The sequence below is a fragment of the Canis lupus genome, chromosome 10 (genome assembly GCF_011100685.1).
Source record: "Canis lupus familiaris isolate Mischka breed German Shepherd chromosome 10, alternate assembly UU_Cfam_GSD_1.0, whole genome shotgun sequence".
NCBI classification, from domain to species: Eukaryota; Metazoa; Chordata; class Mammalia; order Carnivora; family Canidae; genus Canis; species Canis lupus.
Genome location: NC_049231.1, coordinates 28,453,621 through 28,473,482, shown reverse-complemented (window position 1 = coordinate 28,473,482; position 19,862 = coordinate 28,453,621). Strand labels below are relative to the sequence as shown.

The following is a 19,862-nucleotide window of genomic DNA, read 5'->3' as shown; positions in this document are numbered from 1 at the left end:
GGGCGCGGGCGGCGCGGGGAAGGCGCGGGGCGGGGGCGCCGGCGCGGGGGTCCCCCTGCCCGGGGAGTGGAAGGCGCGGGCAGCGGCGGCTCCAAGTGGCCGCGGCGGTGGGCTGTGCCGGAGGCTCCTCCCTCTGGCCGGCCTCAGGTTGGTGGCGGGAGGCGGGGACGGCTGCGGGCGCGGGGAGGGGGCGCCCGGCGCAGGGGCCATGACCGATCCCGGAAGCCCGGAGCCCGAGAGCCGGGTAACTGCTGCGGCCTCGCGCTTGCCTTTCTCGAGGGGGAGGTGGAGCACCGGGGCGCGGGCGCGGGGCTCCCCCGCGGGGCCTGAGCGGGGCAGGCGGCTTCAGCCCGGGAGGGAAGGCGGCCCCTTGGCTTGCCCCTGAGGATGGCTGTCCGCAGCCGCTGGGGCGGCCTGCACCGTGGCCTCCGCGTGAGCCGCGGGTGGGGAGCTGGGGGTGGGGGTGGGGTGGGGCCACCTGGTGCCACCCGAGACTGTGAGAGGGAGGGAGGACTAATAAAGCCCCACGGAGGGGCCAGGGAGGCCAGGCCGAGTGACCTAGAGGCTCCAAGAGAAGAAACTGGCACAGAACTTGCTGGAGTGAAATGAAACTAGCAGTGGCCAAGGCCTGCGCGGTGAGCGCTTTGCTCCTCCGGTTTTACTGACTTCCCACAACAACTGCGGAGCAAGCCCAGAAACTTATTTTAAGACTAGAGAGACAGGCCTAGCGAGTTACCCGAGTTACCCCAGAAGCTCGAAGTGGGGTTGAGGCCCCTCAGTGGTTAATCTCAGATCTGAAGCCCAGGTGGCCTGCGTGGCCTGCCTGCTGCCTCTGTTTACCTGGCTCACCGCCAAAGCCTCATGATTTTTGAAAAAAAAAAAAAAAAATTGCCTTTGTTTTTAATTAACCTAATTAATTGTAAATTTATATAATTTATTTTCTTAACAATGGCTGTGTTTCACCACCACTGAACCGTCATTCCTGAAAATGGAGCAATTGGTTCTTGCAAGCTGGTGGGCCACCCCTCCTCTTACTCAGCTTTTTGCATATGTCTGTTCCATATGTCTGTTATGCTTTTCTCATCCCCCTTTTAAAGTTTCTTCTCATTCTGAAATAATTATATTCTCACAGGAAGTTGAAAAATTCATACTCTGATGAGCATTTCCCTGGAGAATCATCTGAACTTTGTGTTTTGCTCTGAGGTGCAGAGGGGTTCTCAGGAGGAAGTAGGTGGGGGGCAAGTTCTTGAGGATTGCCCAGTGTGACTGGAGCCCTGTTCTCCCAGGGCCCACCCCAGATGACAGCCTGGGCCTCACACTTCCCCTAGTGTAGTTTGTACACTCCTGAGATGGGCTTGGGGCTGTCCTGTGTGTCCTAGAGTCCTTCACTCCCAGAGCACATGGCCCTGCATGATCCAGGCCTGGCAAGCACACAAGGACCGGGTCTGTGCCCTTCAGTGACACACAGCCTGCTCCCCCAGACGGTTCTTTGCCTGCATCAGTCCTTTGTGAAAACTGCCAATCAAGGGGGGCATCAGGGCAGGATGATCTCAGACCTGAAGTCCCACCCAATCCTGAAATTCTAAGATTCTAGATATGTTGCTGTTGTTCGAAGGTGAGAGTAACTTTTCAGAAATAGTGGGATTTTTATTAGGCCATTTTTAGTGATTATTAAAACCAGCCATATGCAGTGCATTATGGTGGCCCCTTGACATTCGTTAATTTCCACCATAAGAGCTGAAGGTTGGACGCTCCATAAGAAGTGAAAATGGCCAGGGAGCCCACCATGCCAGCCCTCACACAGCTAGTTAAGGAACAGAATGATTCACACTGACTTGAGACTGGGGCTCTGACTCAAAATTCGGGGTTCTTTCTACTGTAAGTGGATCCTCGGAAAAAAAAAAAAAGGAGCCCCAAGAATAGTGGGGGGGGGGTGAAGCCACCATGGCTCATGGATGGATTCCTCAAGAAGGGGCTCGCAGCATTCCCGAACATTATCTAGCTGTGGCATAACCCACAGATATCAGGATCACCCCTTAGCCAAAGTCCCCTTGGTAGCCTCCTTATCCTAAAGGTCAAGCTGCAGGTTCTTGGACCTCTGTAAAGGTCAAATCAGTTTGCCCCTCCTCTTCCTCCAGGAAGACTTCCCACCTCTTCTCCCACCCTGGGCTGAGATAGTGGCCCCTCTGTGCTCACACAGTACTCCAGACTTTCCTCAATTATGCTGTTGTTGAGCTGGCCTGTGACATCTTTACCCCCAGGGCCTGGTAAAATCAAGAGTTTCTGGGTGTCCAGCACAGTGCCTGGCCATGTGGGTAGAGTGACTTCCTAAAAGGCAGACTGTGATGAGTCTGGGAGGCCTGGGGCACAAGGTGTCACACTGCGAACTCATTAGGCCCTGGTCATCACTGACCCGGGGCTGGGGAAGAAGTCCAGCCTCAGGAGCTGAACTCTGGCTTCAGGTCCTGAGGCTGCTCCTGACTAGCTGTGTGAGCAAGGGCAAGGCACTCCCGTCTCTAGTTGCCTCATGCAGCAGATAGGCATCCTTCTATGCCCACAATTAAAGGCTGCGGTGCTTAGCATGTGGCCTGGCCCACAAAGCGCCTGTTCTCTACCCACCCCTTCCCCTCCATGGCAGGACTGCCTGGTATGGATGGTAAGGTTGTGCACTGCTAAAGGGGTAAGGGAGTGCAGACCTGCAGCTCACACTCACTTACCCATCGGGTCACGTGCCCTGGCCGAAGGGGCACCTTTCTCTAACCTTTGCAAAGCACCCAGTGGACTAGGAGCTGTTTGTACAGGGGCTCAACACGTTCAGAGCATCCCAGCCCGGGAAGGTTGTGACCTGGCACATCCTGGGCTGGTGTACTCTCAGCTGCTGGCCCGCAGAGGAGCGGAGGAGAGAGGGCATGAGGCACTGTCACTGTTGCAGCTGCTGCATGAAGGTTCAGAGAGAGAAGTTCAGACTCAGAGGTTAGAATCTGACCTTGCCAGATCCCCAGAGCGTGCACAGTGCTTGCCCTCGAGCGTCTGGATTCTGGTGTCAGAATGCCCGGGGTGAAGCCTGGCAGCAGGGCTTTAGCTGCTGACCTTAGCCAACTCAGTACACTTATATGATCCTCACTGTCACCCTGTGTGAAACGGTGAGAATATTACCAACCTTCTTGAGGCTCCTGGTCCAACAAAAAATTGAGAGCCTACTCTGTGTCCTGCAGTGTTCTGAAGTATTGTGAGATTAAGTGACGCACAGCAAGGAGTCGGCATATCCCAGCTACTGTTCCCATGAGGCCGCTTATATAAACGCTGGATGAATGAATGAGTGAATGAATTCCACCAGGGACCCTGGTTGGTGGCAAGTGAAGCAGAGCTGCATCTTGGGGAGGGCCTCAAGCTTGGCCCCTACTTGCCTGCGGTGCTTGTGCTCTGTCCCGACTGCCCCCCACCTGCCACCCCCAGCCAGCAGCGGGTGAAAGCCCCCCTCCCCTGCCCCCCAGGCCGGTCATTCCGCTGCTCCCCACTGTGTATAGGTCCTGGAGCAGGGAGGGGAGGAGAGGCTCTGGCGACGACGGAAGTGTGCCCCTGGGTTCACTGCCGCCGCCGCTGCTTTTCTGTGCTCCCTGGACTCTGCCCTCCCCGGGGCTCCACCGCCCTGGGGGCCAGGCCAGCCCCAGCGGTGCAGGCGTTTCCCAACCCCTGCGCCGGCCTCTTGCAGGATTCCCTCCTGACACCCTCCCTGTCGCCCAGGCCTGCAGCCCCAGGGACGCCGCCGCCACCATGGCCCCACAGCAGCTCTTCCGCGCGCTCGTGTCGGCGCAGTGGGTGGCCGAGGCGCTGCGGGCTCCGCGCGCGGGGCAGCCCCTGCAGCTGCTCGACGCCTCCTGGTACCTGCCGAAGCTGGGCCGCGACGCGCGCCGCGAGTTCGAGGAGCGCCACATCCCCGGCGCCGCCTTCTTTGACATCGACCAGTGCAGCGACCGCACGTCGCCCTACGACCACATGCTGCCCAGCGCCGCGCACTTCGCGGAGTACGCGGGCCGCCTGGGCGTGGGCGCCGCCACCCACGTCGTGGTCTACGACGCCAGCGACCAGGGCCTGTACGCCGCGCCGCGCGTCTGGTGGATGTTCCGCGCCTTCGGCCACCGCACCGTGTCGCTGCTGGACGGCGGCCTCCGCCACTGGCTGCGCCTGGGCCTCCCGCTGAGCTCGGGCAAAAGCCGCCCCGCGCCCGCCGCCGACTTCCGCGCCGCGCTCGACCCCGCCTTCGTCAAGACCTACGAGGACCTCAAGGAGAACCTGGAATCCCGGCGCTTCCAGGTGGTGGACGCCCGCGCCGCCGGCCGGTTCCGGGGCACCGAGCCCGAGCCCCGAGACGGTAACGAACGCGCGCACGGGGTCGGACGGTCCGCTGGGGCGCGGGCGCACGTGCGCCCCCGAGCCGTGCCTCGTCCTTGCCCTTAAAGGACATCCTGAGATTTGGATTCTAGTCGCCTCCCTCTCTGAGCTTCACTGGCTTTATTCCTAAAGAGAGGACAGTGATACTTGCGCCACCGCCCACTGGTGCTTGGGGCCGTGACCACCCCAAACTCATTGAGTGTCCTGTATTAGGGTGAGAAGCCAAACAGCCCCACCTGGATTCTATGGATGTAAGGGGGTCTCTGAGGAATAGGCAGGGTGGCAGGCCAATTTAGGAAAAACCCAAAAGGATGGAGCTTGGTCAGGTGTACACCTGCTGGTGATGGAGACAAACAGGAGGAGGAGGAGGGGTCCGTGGAAAGGCCCTTAGAGGGACCAAGACTTGCAGAGGGCAGGATAGTGGGGCCACTAGAGAGAATGGGGGAGATTGCTGCCCCAGGTTGCAGAGAAACTTGAGATGGTTGCTGGCTGGGGTTGGGGCAGAGGCCTCTGCCTATGAGCTGGAGGCAAGGAGACTACAGGAAAGCCATGTATGAGGTGGCCAGGGGTTCCCACAAACAGGTGGGTCAGTGGCCACATTGGTGCGAGCCTGTGTATGATCCCAAGACGTGGATGCTGTCATAGGGCAGAGGAGGAAATGGAGTCTCAGGGTAGCTACCTTGCTATGAGTCAGAAGGCAGCCCAGCGGGATTTGAGTCAGTAAATTTAGCTGCAGTGAGCAACCAGTAATTACCCAGACTTTTCTTTTAGTGCCTTCTTTGGGGAGGAGGCAAGGTACTTGCCATTTCCTCTGGGAGTCTGGCCCTGAATGGCATCCCCCCATTCCCCTGAATCAGGGTTGGGGCTTCTATTCTGTGCTTATAAAGCAGCTTGAGCTGTCCTATCCTAACAGTGTTTCGGACGGCCCGAGGACAAGGGTCATCCACGCCTCCAGTGCATCCCAAAGACTGACCCAACAGCTGGCACAGAGTCAAATGTCCTAGAGAGATCTGGGGAATTGAGAAGGAAGGACACTGCCACATGGAACCGTGCAGAACAATATTGACATTAGGTCAAACCATAGGAAATTACTGATGGCCAAACATGTTTGATGCTACATAAGTGACAGTTTTATGTGGCTCAGCCTAATAAGGATGCCACCTTGAGCCTGTGAGGTGCTGTAGCTCAGCCCTTGGGGGAGGGGGAGCAACAGAGGGCAGTGAGCTACTTGGCAAGTCAGCTAATCTAATCTCTGAACTGCAGCTTTTGCACTGTGTGAAATAAGAGCAGGAACACAGAGCTTACAGGAAGCAGTGAGGGTCAGATGTCAAAATGAGAACAAATGTATACAATGCTCAGCTCAGTGTTTGCACACACAAGGCGCACTAAGAAACAGGACATGACATAATTAAGGAGTGCTTCTGTGGTTGTGTCTCTTCATGGAGGTGCTTAATGGTGCTTAATGCTACCGCAGTCCTGCTTACTCATCTGTAAATGGGCCACCGTGGTACACACCTTGCAGGCTTGTGGAGGTGGCCTGAGCCACTGCATATAAAGGCTGGATCTAGATCCGTGGCAAACATCACCTCATTGTTCCCGCCACACAGCCTGAGACCTGCACAAGTGACCCCTTGAAGAGGGGCCACATGGGTGGGGCAGGGTAGGGGGAAGCATGCTTTACTTGATGGGGGTTCGTGGCACAGGGACAGCCCTGCGGTGACGGTGGCCAACCTGGGTTGAGAGCTTGCTCTTCGTCCTTGCTCCGGGTTGGTCTCTCTGTGACGTCTCCCAGCGAGCCGTTTCTGCACCTACGCGAGGCTGCAGGATGCACTCCAATCTCACCAGGGACTCGAGTGCTGGCTACACGCTAAGTCCTGGCAGCAGCTACCCATGCGGGTCAGCAGTTCCCTGGAGGAGGTCACCCCTCTGCAGGAGGAAACCAGGGCAGAAGCCACCAGTCTAGAACCCCACCCTTGAGTCTGAATGGTGGAGATTTTTGAGTCATAGGCTATGAAGGTTTATCCTGTTGTAAAATCTCAGTCCTTGTCGTGAACAAGGGAATATTAGTGACACCTGCCTCCTAGGAGGTGGTGAAGGCAAAATGATTAGGTTTGGGGGAGGGGAGGTGACCAGCTCTCTAGCCTTGCCCAGGTGCTTTGTGCTATGATCGAAACAATCTTTTGAAAATGGGAGTCTGATTTCCCCTTGCAGTCAGGTCAAAGCCCAACGCCTTAATCCAGACGGTTCCCCTTGGGCCTCAGGTTCCCCCCTGTCTGTGCTTTTGCCCAGTGACCTTTACCCCTGTAAACACCATGTGATTTCCTGCCTCCTCCGATTCCCCCCTGCCCCGCCCCACCTTTCTCCAGTCTGTGGTGCTTTCAGCCCCCAACGCCCAGACCCCTCTGCCTGCAGACCCCTTCTCACCCTCAGTGCCTTCTCAGAGAAGCTTCCTTGCCCCCATGGCCTGGCGGTTAGCAGCACCAGCTCTGGGGCCTCTCTGACTTGGGCAACTTAGTCTGTGTGCCTCAGTTTCCTCATCTAGGTAAAGGGGAGGATCATCATTTCTGTCCCGTAGAGTTTGGGGGAGAATTAAAGGAGAAGATACACAGAGGGGCTCAGAATAGTGCCTGGCACAAAGTAAGCGCTCAATAATAATCAACTATTATTATTACTGTTAATATCTTTTATAATGTGCCCCATGGCACCCCGTAGGGCCTTTGTAACACCTTTCATACATGTAATGGCTCACTTATGCCTGTCCACCCTGCCAGATCAATTCCTTTACTGCAAGTGCAAGGAGAACTAGCCAGGCAGAGGTCTTGTTTATCTTTTTTTTTTTTTTTTTAATTTTTATTTATTTATGATAGTCACAGAGAGAGAGAGAGGCAGAGACACAGGCAGAGGGAGAAGCAGGCTCCATGCACCGGGAGCCTGATGTGGGACTCGATCCCGGGTCTTCAGGATCGCGCCCTGGGTCAAAGGGCCCTGGGTCAAAGGCAGGCTCCAAACCGCTGCACCACCCAGGGATCCCGGTCTTGTTTATCTTTATCACCCTCAGGGCACATGGGTGATCAGGAAGCCAGGGGCAGGGGAAGACTTGATGGGGTCAGAATCTTAGGTCCCAATTCCAGCCAGCAATTTGCTAGATGTGGGACCTTGCACAGTACCAAACCTCAACATGCCCGTCTGTAATATGGGAATGCCCGTAAGTAGCGCCTGGGTCGCCTGGCTGTATGGACTACATGGGATGACGCATTTAGAGAGGCTTTACTGCCGTGGCTGTCGGGGAGGCTGTCGTACAGCGGGGACCATTCATACACTATTGTACTTGTTCCTTCCTGCCCTCCTGCTGTAGGCATCGAACCTGGCCACATCCCCGGCACTGTGAACATCCCCTTCACAGACTTCCTGACCAGCGAGGGTCTGGAGAAGAGCCCCGAGGAGATCAACCATCTGTTCCAGGACAAGAAGGTGGACTTGTCCCAGCCGCTGGTGGCCACGTGTGGCTCCGGCGTCACAGCCTGCCACGTGGCACTGGGAGCTTACCTCTGCGGCAAGCCCGATGTGCCCATCTACGACGGCTCCTGGGTGGAGTGGTACATGCGCGCCCAGCCGGAGGAAGTCATCTCCGAGGGCCGGGGGAAGACCCACTGAGGCTGGGCAGGACGCAAGGAGCTGTGCCAGAGTCAGTTCTGACTCTGCTTTGACCAAGTGTGTGTTTCTTCCTGCAAGTCAGGTGGCACACAGGGGAACATCCCAGAGCCCAGGAATTCTGTTGACTTGTGGGCTTCCGACAGAGGCCGGAGAGAAGGTGGTGGTGGGCGCAGGGGAAGGCAGCCTCCCACCTGCTGAGGTGAGGCCCTCCCTCCCTTCTGTTTCACTAATGAGGAAATAAAATGGCCAAGTGCCTAATCTTTCTAACTGGGGGGCTGCCTGGTTTTCCTGAGGAGCTGGTGGTTCCAGCATGCCCAGCAAAGGTAGTTCCGTGGAGCCTGAGGGTCTTGGGGATCCCATCCCTGCCTTCTGAGCAGGACAGGAGCCCCAGAGCCCTTCCATTCCTATGACCAGAGTGCCCCTAGCAAGCTGTCCCCCACTCCGTAATGCTGGGGGCCTCGCTTCTGGCTTCTGGGCTATTTAAGATGCATCTTGCTGTGATATGTCTGGAGTGCCACCCAAAGGCCCACCCAGGTCAATAGTGTGTCTCCTCTTGAGACAGAGATGGGTCTGAACTGGTAAGAGGCTGTACCGCACTGAGGAGGCTTGTCCTGGCCAGGACAGGATGTTTGGGAGAGGGGCTGAGTACAGCCTCTCTGGGATCCCACACTTGGAGGCCAGCGTCTGGAGCTACCAGGGAGTGGGGTGGGGGGACCCAGGGGGGTTGATCCTTTCTGCTCAAGGGACACCTCTGCCTGCAGGCTTCCTGAGGCTCCAGAGGAGGCTCTGTCCTCCTCCCTCTATATTTGCCCTTTGTGCAGAGATAGACATGGTGTCTGAGAAAGCCCCAGATGGCCCCTGCCTGAAGTTGGGTCACATCTCCCCATATCCAAGCCCCCAGGGCAAAGAGGCAACATGGGTCGGTATTGGGGAGAACCCGAGGAGAAGGAAACCAGAGTGGACAGTGACTTACCCAAGGGCACACGATGGATTTACCACAGAGCTGGGCCAGACCCAGGTTTCCTGACTCTGAGTTTACTCTTTGTAGCTGCGACCCCCATCACATTTCCTCTGACGCTGAGTCCCCTCCCAAGTCCACGGCCACGAGGGAGCCAACAGGACAGAATCCTGGTTTTTCTGAATGGGAGCTCTAAAGTAAGTCCCAACCTCTCTGAGCCCCTAAAATGGGAAGAATGCATAGTTCAGAAGGAGGGATTTCAGACAAAGCTTTAGGCAGGAGCTCATTGCAGAGTCCAATTTTTTTTAAGATTGTATTTATTTATTCGTGAGAGACACAGAGAGAGAGAAAGTCAGAGACACGGGCAGAGGGAGAAGCAGGCTCCCTGTGGGGAGCCTGATGCAGGACTCAATCCCAGGACCCCAGGATCATGCCTTGAGCCGAAAGCAGACACTCAACCACTGAGCCACCCAGGTACCCCAGTTTCTTCATCTTTAAAATGGGAGTCATAGCATTTCCCTTGAGCAATATGGTGATTAAGTGAGCGGATCCACTGAAACCTTTGAGTGTGGTGCTGGGCACAGAGTAAATATCAAGTGTTCCTGTTATTTTTTTTTATTTTTTTTATTATTTGTTTATTTATTTGCTTTGTAATCAGTATATTAAGGAGACATTCATACATTTCAATTGCTTAATTCTGATTCCAGATTTAAGCTTGTGAACATGACTTTTAAACATACAATTAAAGCTATTCATCATAATTTGCTATACTACCAACATGAAATTACAGTTACTTCGGAGCCTAAGTTAAATGGTTTAAAGTAAGCCTGTCACATACCTAGAAGACACCTTCTGTCTCATACATGCAAATTAACTTCTCCACGTAAATGTCTCTTCACTCTAAGGTACCCTGCTCCTAAAATCACTACTCTGAAGTTTATCACGGTCCAAAGAGAAGGAAAAAAAAGTGTAACCAGGACTGATACATATATATATATAAAAGATGGCACAGAAGGAAATGCAATTCTACAAGTGCAAGCCCTCAAGCAGCAGCATATGATAAACCCCTTCTTTAGAGAGGTATCCTTTCTATCACTGATACCACAGGCCAAATTACATAGCATGCCATCTTCAAGTAACAGTTGAGGCAATAAAATGCAGAGGCATCACAATGAATCCTACTTAACGTAACTACAGACCAACACTTCTCTACAAATTAATAAATTCTTTGATTGCCAATTAAATACAAGTTTTAACTTCATAGCTTAACAATTAACGGTCATACACTGAAGTCAATACATACACCTAGCATTTCAGTCTAAACTGTTTCATATACATAGAGCTGCAATCAATTACAAGGTATGGCCTAACAAACGCTAGGGGAGATTTTTTAAAAGTAGTTTTTACAGTATTAAACTTATCTTGCACACTGAAGTCATCATACATACAGGGCAAAGTCAGAGCTTTTATATTTGAGTTTATTCTTCATTTAACTTTTAAAACACTACTAGAGTTGAATATTAAAACAAAAACAATAGCAAGTAGTGAGCTATGATTATAGTCCTTCACTCATCCACTACTGCATATAAAATGCCAGCAGCAGTGTTATTCACCGGCCCCACTAAGAGGTCTGACACTGAACACCACCCCTAGGATGATGTTCATCATCCTCATATGCTTCCCCATTGTTTTTTTTGTTTTGTTTTGTTTTGTTTTTTAATTTTTATTTATTTATGATAGTCACAGAGAGAGAGAGAGAGAGGCAGAGACACAGGCAGAGGGAGAAGCAGGCTCCATGCACCGGGAGCCCGACGTGGGATTCGATCCCGGGTCTCCAGGATCGCGCCCTGGGCCAAAGGCAGGCGCCAAACCGCTGCGCCACCCAGGGATCCCCTGCTTCCCCATTGTAATGGTGCCGTCTCTCCTGATTGGGATCGAAGTCCACAAGTTCTACCTGGTCCATTTCATCAGTCTCTTCTACTTCCTTCCTCTCAGGTAGGAGTTTTTCCAGCAAAGAAAGTTTATCAGGAGAGAGAAAGCCGTTCTCGGGGAAGTTTACCTTAAATTCAATGATTAGGCGACCCTTCTCATATGGTCTACGATAAATTGGCATGCCTTCCTTTAGCACACACTTGATATCCCCATGCTTGACAATCTGACCTGGATGAGAGGTGATGACGATGGTTCGGTTGTCAAGAGTAGATATTGGCTTTTGAAAGCCACACAGGGCTTCAACCAGCTGTGTATCCATACACATGAAAAGATCTTCTCGTCAAATAAAAACAGCATGGTTCTTCTGATCTAAAACAATGATAATGTCTCCTGGTTCCAGTCCTGGTTCTTGGTCTCCCTCACCATGGAATGTTATCTTCTGGCCATCTTTCATGCCTTTGTCAATATGCACTTCTAGAATCTTCTTCTCTCGAACTATCTTCCTTCCATTGCAGCCTTTACATCTATCTTTAGGACTGATCCGTTCCCCGTGGCCCTGGCACTCCATGCACACAGATTGAATTTGCTGAACCATTCCAGGTCCTATCTGATGAATTCTTATTTGCATTCCAGTACCTTGGCAATTGGGACAACATTCGACTGCTCCTTTCTTACCACCTCGGCCTTCACATTTATCGCAAATCACATTCTTTTGCAGAGCTAGTTTTCTTGTTGCGCCATTATATAAATCTTCTAAGGTTACTGAGAGCTGATGTACAACATTTTTACCTCTTCGTTCTCTCTGCATCCTGCCTCCTCCTCCAAAAAACATATCAAAGATGTCCATGGGGGAGCCAAAACCACCACCAGCTCCACCTTCTTTAATTGCCTGTTCTCCTCCTTTGTCATGTAATTCCCTTTTCTTTGCATCAGAGAGCTCTTCATAAGCTTGAGAAATCTGTTTATACTTCTCTTCTTCATTTGGATTCTTATCAGGGTGGTACTTCAAGGCCAGTTTTCTGTAAGCCTTTTTCAATTCCTCCTGGGTGACATTGGGTTTGACCCCCAAAACATCACAGTAAGTGGTTTCTTTCACCATTTTCTATAGCCGGTGAGAGGGCCGAAGCCGGTGTGGGGAGCGGGAAGGAGCGCATTGCTGGGCGCAGCTCGGGCAGCCACTGCTCCTCCGCATCTCACCGAGCGTTCTGGAAAGTTCCGCCCTGTTATTTTTTTTTAAAAGAACTTTTACTTATTTGGCATGTCGCGTGCCTCATGTACTTCTGGCATTTGGGGCGAGAGGACAACAAATACAAGAATTATGTTTCTGCCCTCGAAAGGCTTCCCAGCCAGGGAGTGAAACTGGCCAATGCTATCATATTTCCAGAAAGAAGGGAGTATTGTGAGGTGGCAACAGACTCACTCTACAAGTGAGAAAACAAGCTCAGAGAGGTTGAGTGATTTCCCCGAGGACACACGGCTTGAGAGAGGGGCCTAACTGGAGTTAGAAATCTCAGGGTGGAAGCCCCTCCCACTGGTCTTTCCTCTGGTGGCTTTCCAGATTTCAGGATCAAGGGGAGAATGGGGTGTCACTCAGGGTTTGGAAACACGAGTGACAAGTTCAGGGAAGAAGGCCAAGTGTCGTCTCCCAATTCTGTGAGGAGACATTCTGAGCTATGGCATTTAAGCAAGGGGTTTGGCTAAGCTTTTTCCCCCACCCTGGCCTCTTCCCAGCCAGGAACCCTTGCTGATCCCAGCTGAGATGTTTCCTCCTGGGAAGGTCCTGGATGGGTCTAGACAGGTTCAGAGAATTGCCCAGAGGCAGGAGAAAGGAGCCTTGCCTTTCTAGGATTCCCAAAGTTGTAGTTTAACTTTGAGGAGTTGACTGGGCTCCACCCTGCCTCTTGCAAGGCTGAACTCCCAGAATGATTAACCACTTACCGCAGGATCCCCACCTCTGCCAGCACCCACGCCACCCACCCCGTGTGTTCCAGGCAGAAACTTGCCACACTGGACAACAAGGATGATGAAATTTTTGTTCACTTGGCAAATATTTGCTGAGCACCCCCCTGTGTCAGGGACAGTTGGACAATTCCCAGCTTGTCTAACCAGCTACACCGGAACATGCTCATTCCTTGGATGGTTGCCTCGAGGGATCACGGCCCGAAGCCCCCGCCCCACCCACAGCGGACGATCCTGGTGCTTGGAATCAGTTCTGCATGAGGCCCCAGAGGGTCTGCCTTCTAGATCCTTTGGGGCGGGGCCACCATCGTCTAATCTGAGAAATGGGAGCAAATTGTAGGTGTGCCGTCAGGTAAGGTCAAGTTCAAAACAATATAAGGTGTCAACTCCTACTGGAATAACCCAGCTATATACGCACAATGGAGCTTTATTCCGAATTTATGGGGGAATGAGTCATTCAGGAAGAGATGGAATTTTTTAGGTTACTGAAGCTTTACAATTTTAAGCACCAGAAGTTTCAACCTATTTACCTGGTGGGGGTGGAACATGGTATACTTGAATACCAAGAGACTTTGTTTTACCATTGCACAGTGATCCTTTCTGGGGCCATTTGCTCTTGACCTAAATGGCTCCAGCTGCTGTGCCATCCAGGTCCTTGCAAGTCTGAATTTTTCTTGCTGCCCATCCTTCCTGGTTCCTGTCACATTCCCCAGAGTATCTGCCTGCTTCTAGGTGGGCCCACACTCTCTGGATATGGATAAGCCCTTTCAGTGGCTTCTCCCACTTTGTTGAACTGGTCACTCTCAAATCTGGGTCTCTGGCAGCTGGCTGGACCCAGGTCCCATCTGAATTCAGATCCCCTGTGTCCGCTGCTGGCTGGGCCTCTCACCCTGCTCCTTGACCCATGTTCCCTGTCTCAGTATGCACGGCCACCACCAAGGGGTCACCTGTGCCCTGACCTGGCAGTGAGTCTCCAGAGTCTACCTCCCTCACCCATGGCCAGTCAGCACTCAGGCCTGGGGAGCTCCACCCCAATTCCCACTACCTTGGACCTCTTACCACCCCGACTCTCAAGATACAAAGATGCCCCGTGTCTCATCCACTAATTCCAGCACCCGCTTTCAAGACAGGCCTTGTACCAGGATCTGAGGCATGGAAGCTAAATATAGACCCTGGGAGGGGAATTGGCCTAATTGGCGGGGGGGATGTGGGGGTGGCGGCAGGGACAGACATACCATGACAGGTGTAGTGAGGAGGACCTGAGAAACGGAACACAGTACAGGAGAGGGTGGAATTGCTGGTTCTGCGTCTGAGAGGCACCTCTGCATGGGGCCAACAGCCCCCTTATGATTTCCCTGGACCCCACCTCAAGGCTTCATGTAGAGAAGTGATAGTGGGGATGCCTAAGGGGCTCAGTCCGTGAAGCGTCTGCCTTTAGCTTGGGTCGTGATTTCAGGGTCCTGGAATCGAGTCCCACATCAGGCTCCCTGCTCCCCGGGGAGCCTGCTTCTCCTTCTCTCTCTGCCTGCCTGCCACTCCCCCTGCTCATGCTCCTGCAAGCTCTCTCTCTGTCAAATAAATAAATAAAATCTTAAAAAAAAAAAAAAAGAAAAAAGAAAAAGAAAAGAAAAAAGAAGTGAGCAGCCCTGGTGGCTCAGTGGTTTAGCGCCACCTTCAGCCCAGGGCCTGATCCTGGAGACCCGGGTTCGAGTCCCACATCAGGCTCCCTGCATGGAGCCTGCTTCTCTCTCTGCCTGTGTCTCTGCCTCTCTCTCTCTCTCAGTAATAAATACAAATATATTTTTTAAAAAAAGAAGTAATAGTGATCAGGGTTTAAAGCACAGCCTCTGGAGGCAGCCAGACCTCCTGCTTATTGGCTGTGAGTATGGCAGGTGCCTCACGTACCTCTTCTGTGACATGGGGCTAATCCAGTACCCACCTCATAGGATCAGATTCATACAAAGCACTGGGAATAAAAGCCAGCATCGTAGGCACTTCGTACACACCTTATTACTCTTACTAACATTCTGTCCTCCCTTCATTCCTGCCTCCCTGTGACAGCCTGAACCCCTGCAAGGATGCCTGCCTTATTCACAGTCCTCTTTCTGCTTTCTGGCCCCAGCGCAGTGACTGGCACAGACAGGTCTTTTTTTTTTTTTTTAAGATTTTATTTATTTATTCATGAGAGACACAGAGAAAGAGAGACAGAGACATAGACAGAGGGAAAAGCAGGCTTTCTGTGGGGAGCTCGATGTGGGACTGGATCCCAGGATCCCGGGATCATGACCTGAGCCGAAGGCAGACGCTCAACCACTGAGCCACCCAGGTGCTCCCATGGACAGGTCTTAATGAATGCTTGACATTTATACATATAACTCTGTGAAGGTTGAGGGAGACCCTAATAAGCCGCTCAATTTCTCCAGCACTTTCCTTGCCAGGGAGGATGCTTAGTGTCTTTGTATTCATTTCATCTGACAACCCTGAGGAAGAATGTTCTTCTGCCCCATTTTACAGGTAAGGAAGGTTGGGACCTAGAGAGGTCGCAGGAAGATTCGGACTAGGATTACAATCCTGGATGGGATGAGTACAGGCCCTAATTAGCTGGAGGCATGTGCCCAGCTGCAGAGCATGGGGCCCAGAACCGTCCGGGTGGCGGGGGGGGGGGGGGGGGGGGGCGGAATTCCCAGGTCTCCTGGGGTCAGGGATGCTTCCCTGGGGTGCAGCAGGGTATTATTACCCCCAGTGAGCCTGGCTGCATCCACGCCTCCTTCTCACCTTCTTCCTCTGCCAGCCTCCGCTCCCTCCCACAGCCTATCCCCATTTCTGAGCCAGGAAAGGCTTGAAAATCAGTTACAAGCCCACTGAGAGAGCAAGTCAAGTAAGAGGAACCAGGCCTGAGTGGGAGCCCACAGGCTGCTTTAGTGAGCGAAAGGCATCGGCTTTGGTGCTTGCATAACCCAGGAGCTAGCCATGAAGAGGGAGAGCCTCACCCAAGGATGGGAATGTTTTTGATGCTGCCTGGTTGACTTTAAAATAAAGCAAGCAGGGGTGCCTGGGGGGCTCAGCAGGTTAAGTATCTGCCTTCAGCTCTGGTCATGATCTCCAGGGTGAAGGGATTGAGCCCCACAACAGGCTCCTTGCTCAGTGGGGAGCCTGCTTCTCCCTCTCCCTCTGACATTCTCCCTGCCTGTGCTCTTTCACTTGCACACTCTCACTCTCTCTCTCTCAAATAAATAAAATCTTAATAAAATAAAGAAAGCAGGTAGATAATGAATTTTGTTTCATTGGGTTTACTTCTGTCTCTAGGATTCCAGAAAGCACTGCTATCTCTCCTCCCCCCCGGGATTGGGGTGCAAAATGGCAGGTAAATGCTCCCTCCCACCTGTGGAGAGTGGGTTTGGGTAGGAATTCAGTACCAGAACCATGCTGGCTCTTTTGATAGGCCAGGGCTACAAATGCACTGCCTGTGGCTACACAGGATTCTGGGAGAGGTGAGGTGCGTGCTGTGATGGGCAGAACCGGCCAGAGACTGCCTTGGGCCGGGCAAGAGCTCCCAGCCATCAAGAGCTGCTCTGGGAGCAGAGCTGGAGACGTCCCCTGGGGAGGTATGGGGCCTCTGGCTCGCCCACCTTCACACTACCGACTGGCTCCTCCATCCCCTGGCCCCCCCAGCAGCAATTTCTGGCTGCCTGGTTGCCCTTCATGGGCCTGGTACCTGTGTCCAGCCTCTGCCATCTTGACTTGGCCCTTGGCCTGACTCACTGTGATGTCTGCTCTGGCAGCTCGCATCTGACAATAACATGCCATGAAGAAACATAGAACAAGGGACACCTGGGTGGCTCAGTGGTTTAGCGCCTGCCTTCGGCCCAAGGCGTGATCCTGGAGTCCCGGGATTGAGTCCCACATCGGGCTCCCTGCAGGGAGCCTGCTTCTCCCTCTGCCTGTGTCTCTGCCTCTCTCTGTGTGTGTCTCTCATGAATATATAAATAAAATCTTTTTTAAAAATGTAGAACAAATGATGGAATCAGGAAAAAAATCACAATTTGGCAATCATCATAGTAACAGTGATAGCAAGAATCATCCATGAATATTAAAATTAATGATGAGAAAAAAGTGTTTGCTGGAAAGCAGGATTTTTTTAAAAGACTTTATTTCAGAGAGAGAGAGAGAGAGAGGGAGTGCAAGCATGAGCAAGGGGAGAGGCAGAGGGAGAAGCAGACTCCTTGCTGAGCAGGGAGACTGATGCAGGGCTCAACCCCAGGATCCTGAGATCATGACCTGAGCCCAAGGCAGACAGGTGCTTCACTGACTGAGCCACCCAGGCGCCCCTGGAAAGTGGGATATTAATGTAGTCTCAATTATCTCCCCACAAGACAGCGATGAATTCAAAGCGCAAGACATGAACTGCACATTTCAGACTTGATTGAGACCACCTTAACAAGTGACCAGGTGCCCTTACCAGCGATGGGACAAACTGACACGTGTCCCTCCTTATCGGAGGCATGAGGACACAGCACTGCTTCTGGGTGTTCCTGCCCCAAATGCACACAATGGGTGTGATCATGAGGAAATATCAGACAAAACAAAACAGGGCATTCTACAAAATAAACAGCCTCAAAATAGGAGGCTCCTCAAAAATAGGAGACAAAAAGAAAAAAAAAAAAAAGGAAAGAAAAAGAAAGACCAAAGAACTAAACTTTGCATATCAGAAGAGTAAAGAGATATGACAATGAAATGTGATGCTTTCCTGATTGGATCCTACAGGACTTTTTCCTTTTTTTTTTTTTTTTAAGATTTTATTTATTTATTCATAAGAGACAGAAAGCGAGAAGCAGAGACATAGGCAGAAGGAGAAGCAGGCTCCCTGAGGGGAGCCCGATGTGGGACTCGAATCTAGGACCCTGTGATCATGAACTGAGCCAAAGGCAGGTGCCCAACCACTGAGGCACCCAGGTGCCAGACTTTTTCCCTCTTTTACTGTAAATTTACGACATTAGCAAATGGAGATTTGAAGAAATATGTAGATTAGTTAGTGGTATCCTACCGATGCTCATTTCCTGACTTTGGTAATTGCACTGTGGTTATATGAAATAATGCATGGATCACTTCAAGAGTGAAAGATCATTAGCTCTGTGATTTACTCTCAGAGAACAGAAGAGCAAATGTAGTAAAATGTGAGCATTCGGTGAATCTGAGTGAAGCCTTCACCAGAATTTTTGGTATTATTTTTGTAACTTTTCTGAAAGTCTGGAATTGCTTCAAAATAAAATGCTATTTTTTAAAATGCAGGCTTTTCAGATTCAGTTTCAGCCAGAGCTGCCAACTGCACCCACGTTCTAAAACAAGGTGCTAGACCATCTAAAGTAGTCCTTTCAACCCAGGTGGTTAAGAACTAGCTTTAGAAACCTCAGGAGAGGGCCCCTCCTGCCTACAGTGGAGACAGAGCCAGCAGGAGCAGGTGGAAGGCAGAGGGGCGCTCTCTCTACAGGGAACTGTTGGGGTGCTCTACTTCTCCCAACCCATGGGGGGAGGTGCATGGGATTCCTCCCCTCCTGGAAGGCTGAGTGAGCAGGGCTTGGCCTGTGTGTCCTGGATTCCAGGGGTGCTCAGCCACTGGGTGGGTCCCAGGCCTGGGAAAGCTTGCAGGTGGGATGCGGACCTGGCTGGCCACTCCACGGTAAACCCTGTGTCCAAAGCCAGGACCTGGGTGAGGAATGGTGACTTGGAGTTGTTCAGAGGGGCTTTAGGCATGAGGGTTGTGGGCTGGGGCAGAAGGGGAGTGAGCTGTGGGACCCCGTGGAGATGGTCCTAGAGTACCCACAGCCAATCAGAGGAGGCCCTGCCCAGGAAGAAGAGCAGTGTGAGGCATTCCTGGCGATGGGGGCTCCCAAAAATCTCAAAACAATCCTCCAGGAAAAAACCTAGACAGCTTGAATCGTTGCTTTGGCCAAAGCAAAAACACACCAGAGGACATGGGCGGCAGGCAGGGAAAATCTTCCCTTTCTTTTCCCATCCTCATTCCACCCCAGCCACGGAGGAGCCAGAGAGAGGAGGGTGGAGGAGCAGGAGAATCTGGGGGCACACAGAACACCCCCATGGGGCCCCCCCATTGTGAAATGGCAATTACCATCGCCTCTCCCTGTTGGGTTGGGATTAAGAGATAATCCGTGAAAGTGCTTGGCGCGGAGCTGGGCCCGTGGAAGTGCCTATAGACGCCCCTGGGGCAGCAGGTCCAAGGGTCCAAGGGGCCCCCGGGGATGGGCCCTATTCCCATTCTGTGCAATTATCGAGCTGCGGAAGGATAGCAGCAGGAGCCACAGGGGCGTCTGCAGGGCAGTGAGGTCCCTGCAGCAGGCCGATAAGACTGGGCCGACCGTCAGGGCCTCAGTTCCCGGGAGCTGAGCTGGAAAGAGAACCAGTCGGAGCAGAGGGACCGCGTAGGCGGGGTGGGAGCAGAGGGACCGCGTAGTAGGCGTGGGAGCGGGCGCTGGGTAGGGGAGGGTGGGGGGCCCTCCACGGCCCGTCGGGCTGGCGCGCCCCCTGCCGGCAAGGCCGAACCGCCCGCGCCTCCCACGGGCTCGGGACCCCTGACTGAAGAGGGCGGCGCCGGGGCTGAGCACCCTGGGGCTGAGCACCCTGGGCCCGGGGAACCATCGCCGCCCGCCGCTGGGGCCCGTTCGTGCAAAACCCGAGCAGAGCGCGCCTTCCTCCAGACATTCGACGGCCCTTCCGCGGTGCCAACGGCGCCCCCGGGAGCCCGCAGAAATTAGGGCCCGCTCCTCCAGGAGAAGGGGTGCACCTCCTTCACTTCTGAAACTCCAAACCCGGCGCTGGCGGCAGGCTTGGTGAATGCTGACAGTCAGAGGAAGTCCTAGGTAAAAGCACAGAGGCATACTTGTTCTAAAATATCCAAGTCCCCGGGGCCAGTTATGCAGACCCTCAGAGCCCCATCTGTAAAATGGGCACA

The 19,862-nt window shown here is 53.0% G+C and overlaps 1 protein-coding gene and 1 pseudogene across 1 annotated transcript; one reads left to right on the top strand and one right to left on the bottom strand.

The window, feature by feature from the left end:
* The first annotated feature begins 136 nt into the window (after window positions 1–136).
* MPST (mercaptopyruvate sulfurtransferase) lies at window positions 137–8,313 on the top strand. The gene is made up of 3 exons (XM_038550666.1): window positions 137–244; window positions 3,745–4,372; window positions 7,748–8,313. Exons 1-3 carry the CDS (start codon window positions 209–211, stop codon window positions 8,044–8,046), a joined length of 963 nt encoding a protein of 320 aa, XP_038406594.1. The 5' UTR covers window positions 137–208; the 3' UTR covers window positions 8,047–8,313.
* A 1,231-nt stretch (window positions 8,314–9,544) lies between these two features.
* Window positions 9,545–14,430, bottom strand: LOC100682975 (annotated as a pseudogene).
* Window positions 14,431–19,862: the final 5,432 nt, after the last annotated feature.

Coding starts and splice junctions, on each gene's coding strand:
- MPST (XM_038550666.1), top strand. CDS start 209: ATGACCGATCCCGGAAGCCCGGAGCCCGAGAGCCGG. Junction 245..3,744: donor GCCCGGAGCCCGAGAGCCGG/GTAACTGCTGCG, acceptor CCTGTCGCCCAG/GCCTGCAGCCCCAGGGACGC. Junction 4,373..7,747: donor CGAGCCCGAGCCCCGAGACG/GTAACGAACGCG, acceptor CTCCTGCTGTAG/GCATCGAACCTGGCCACATC.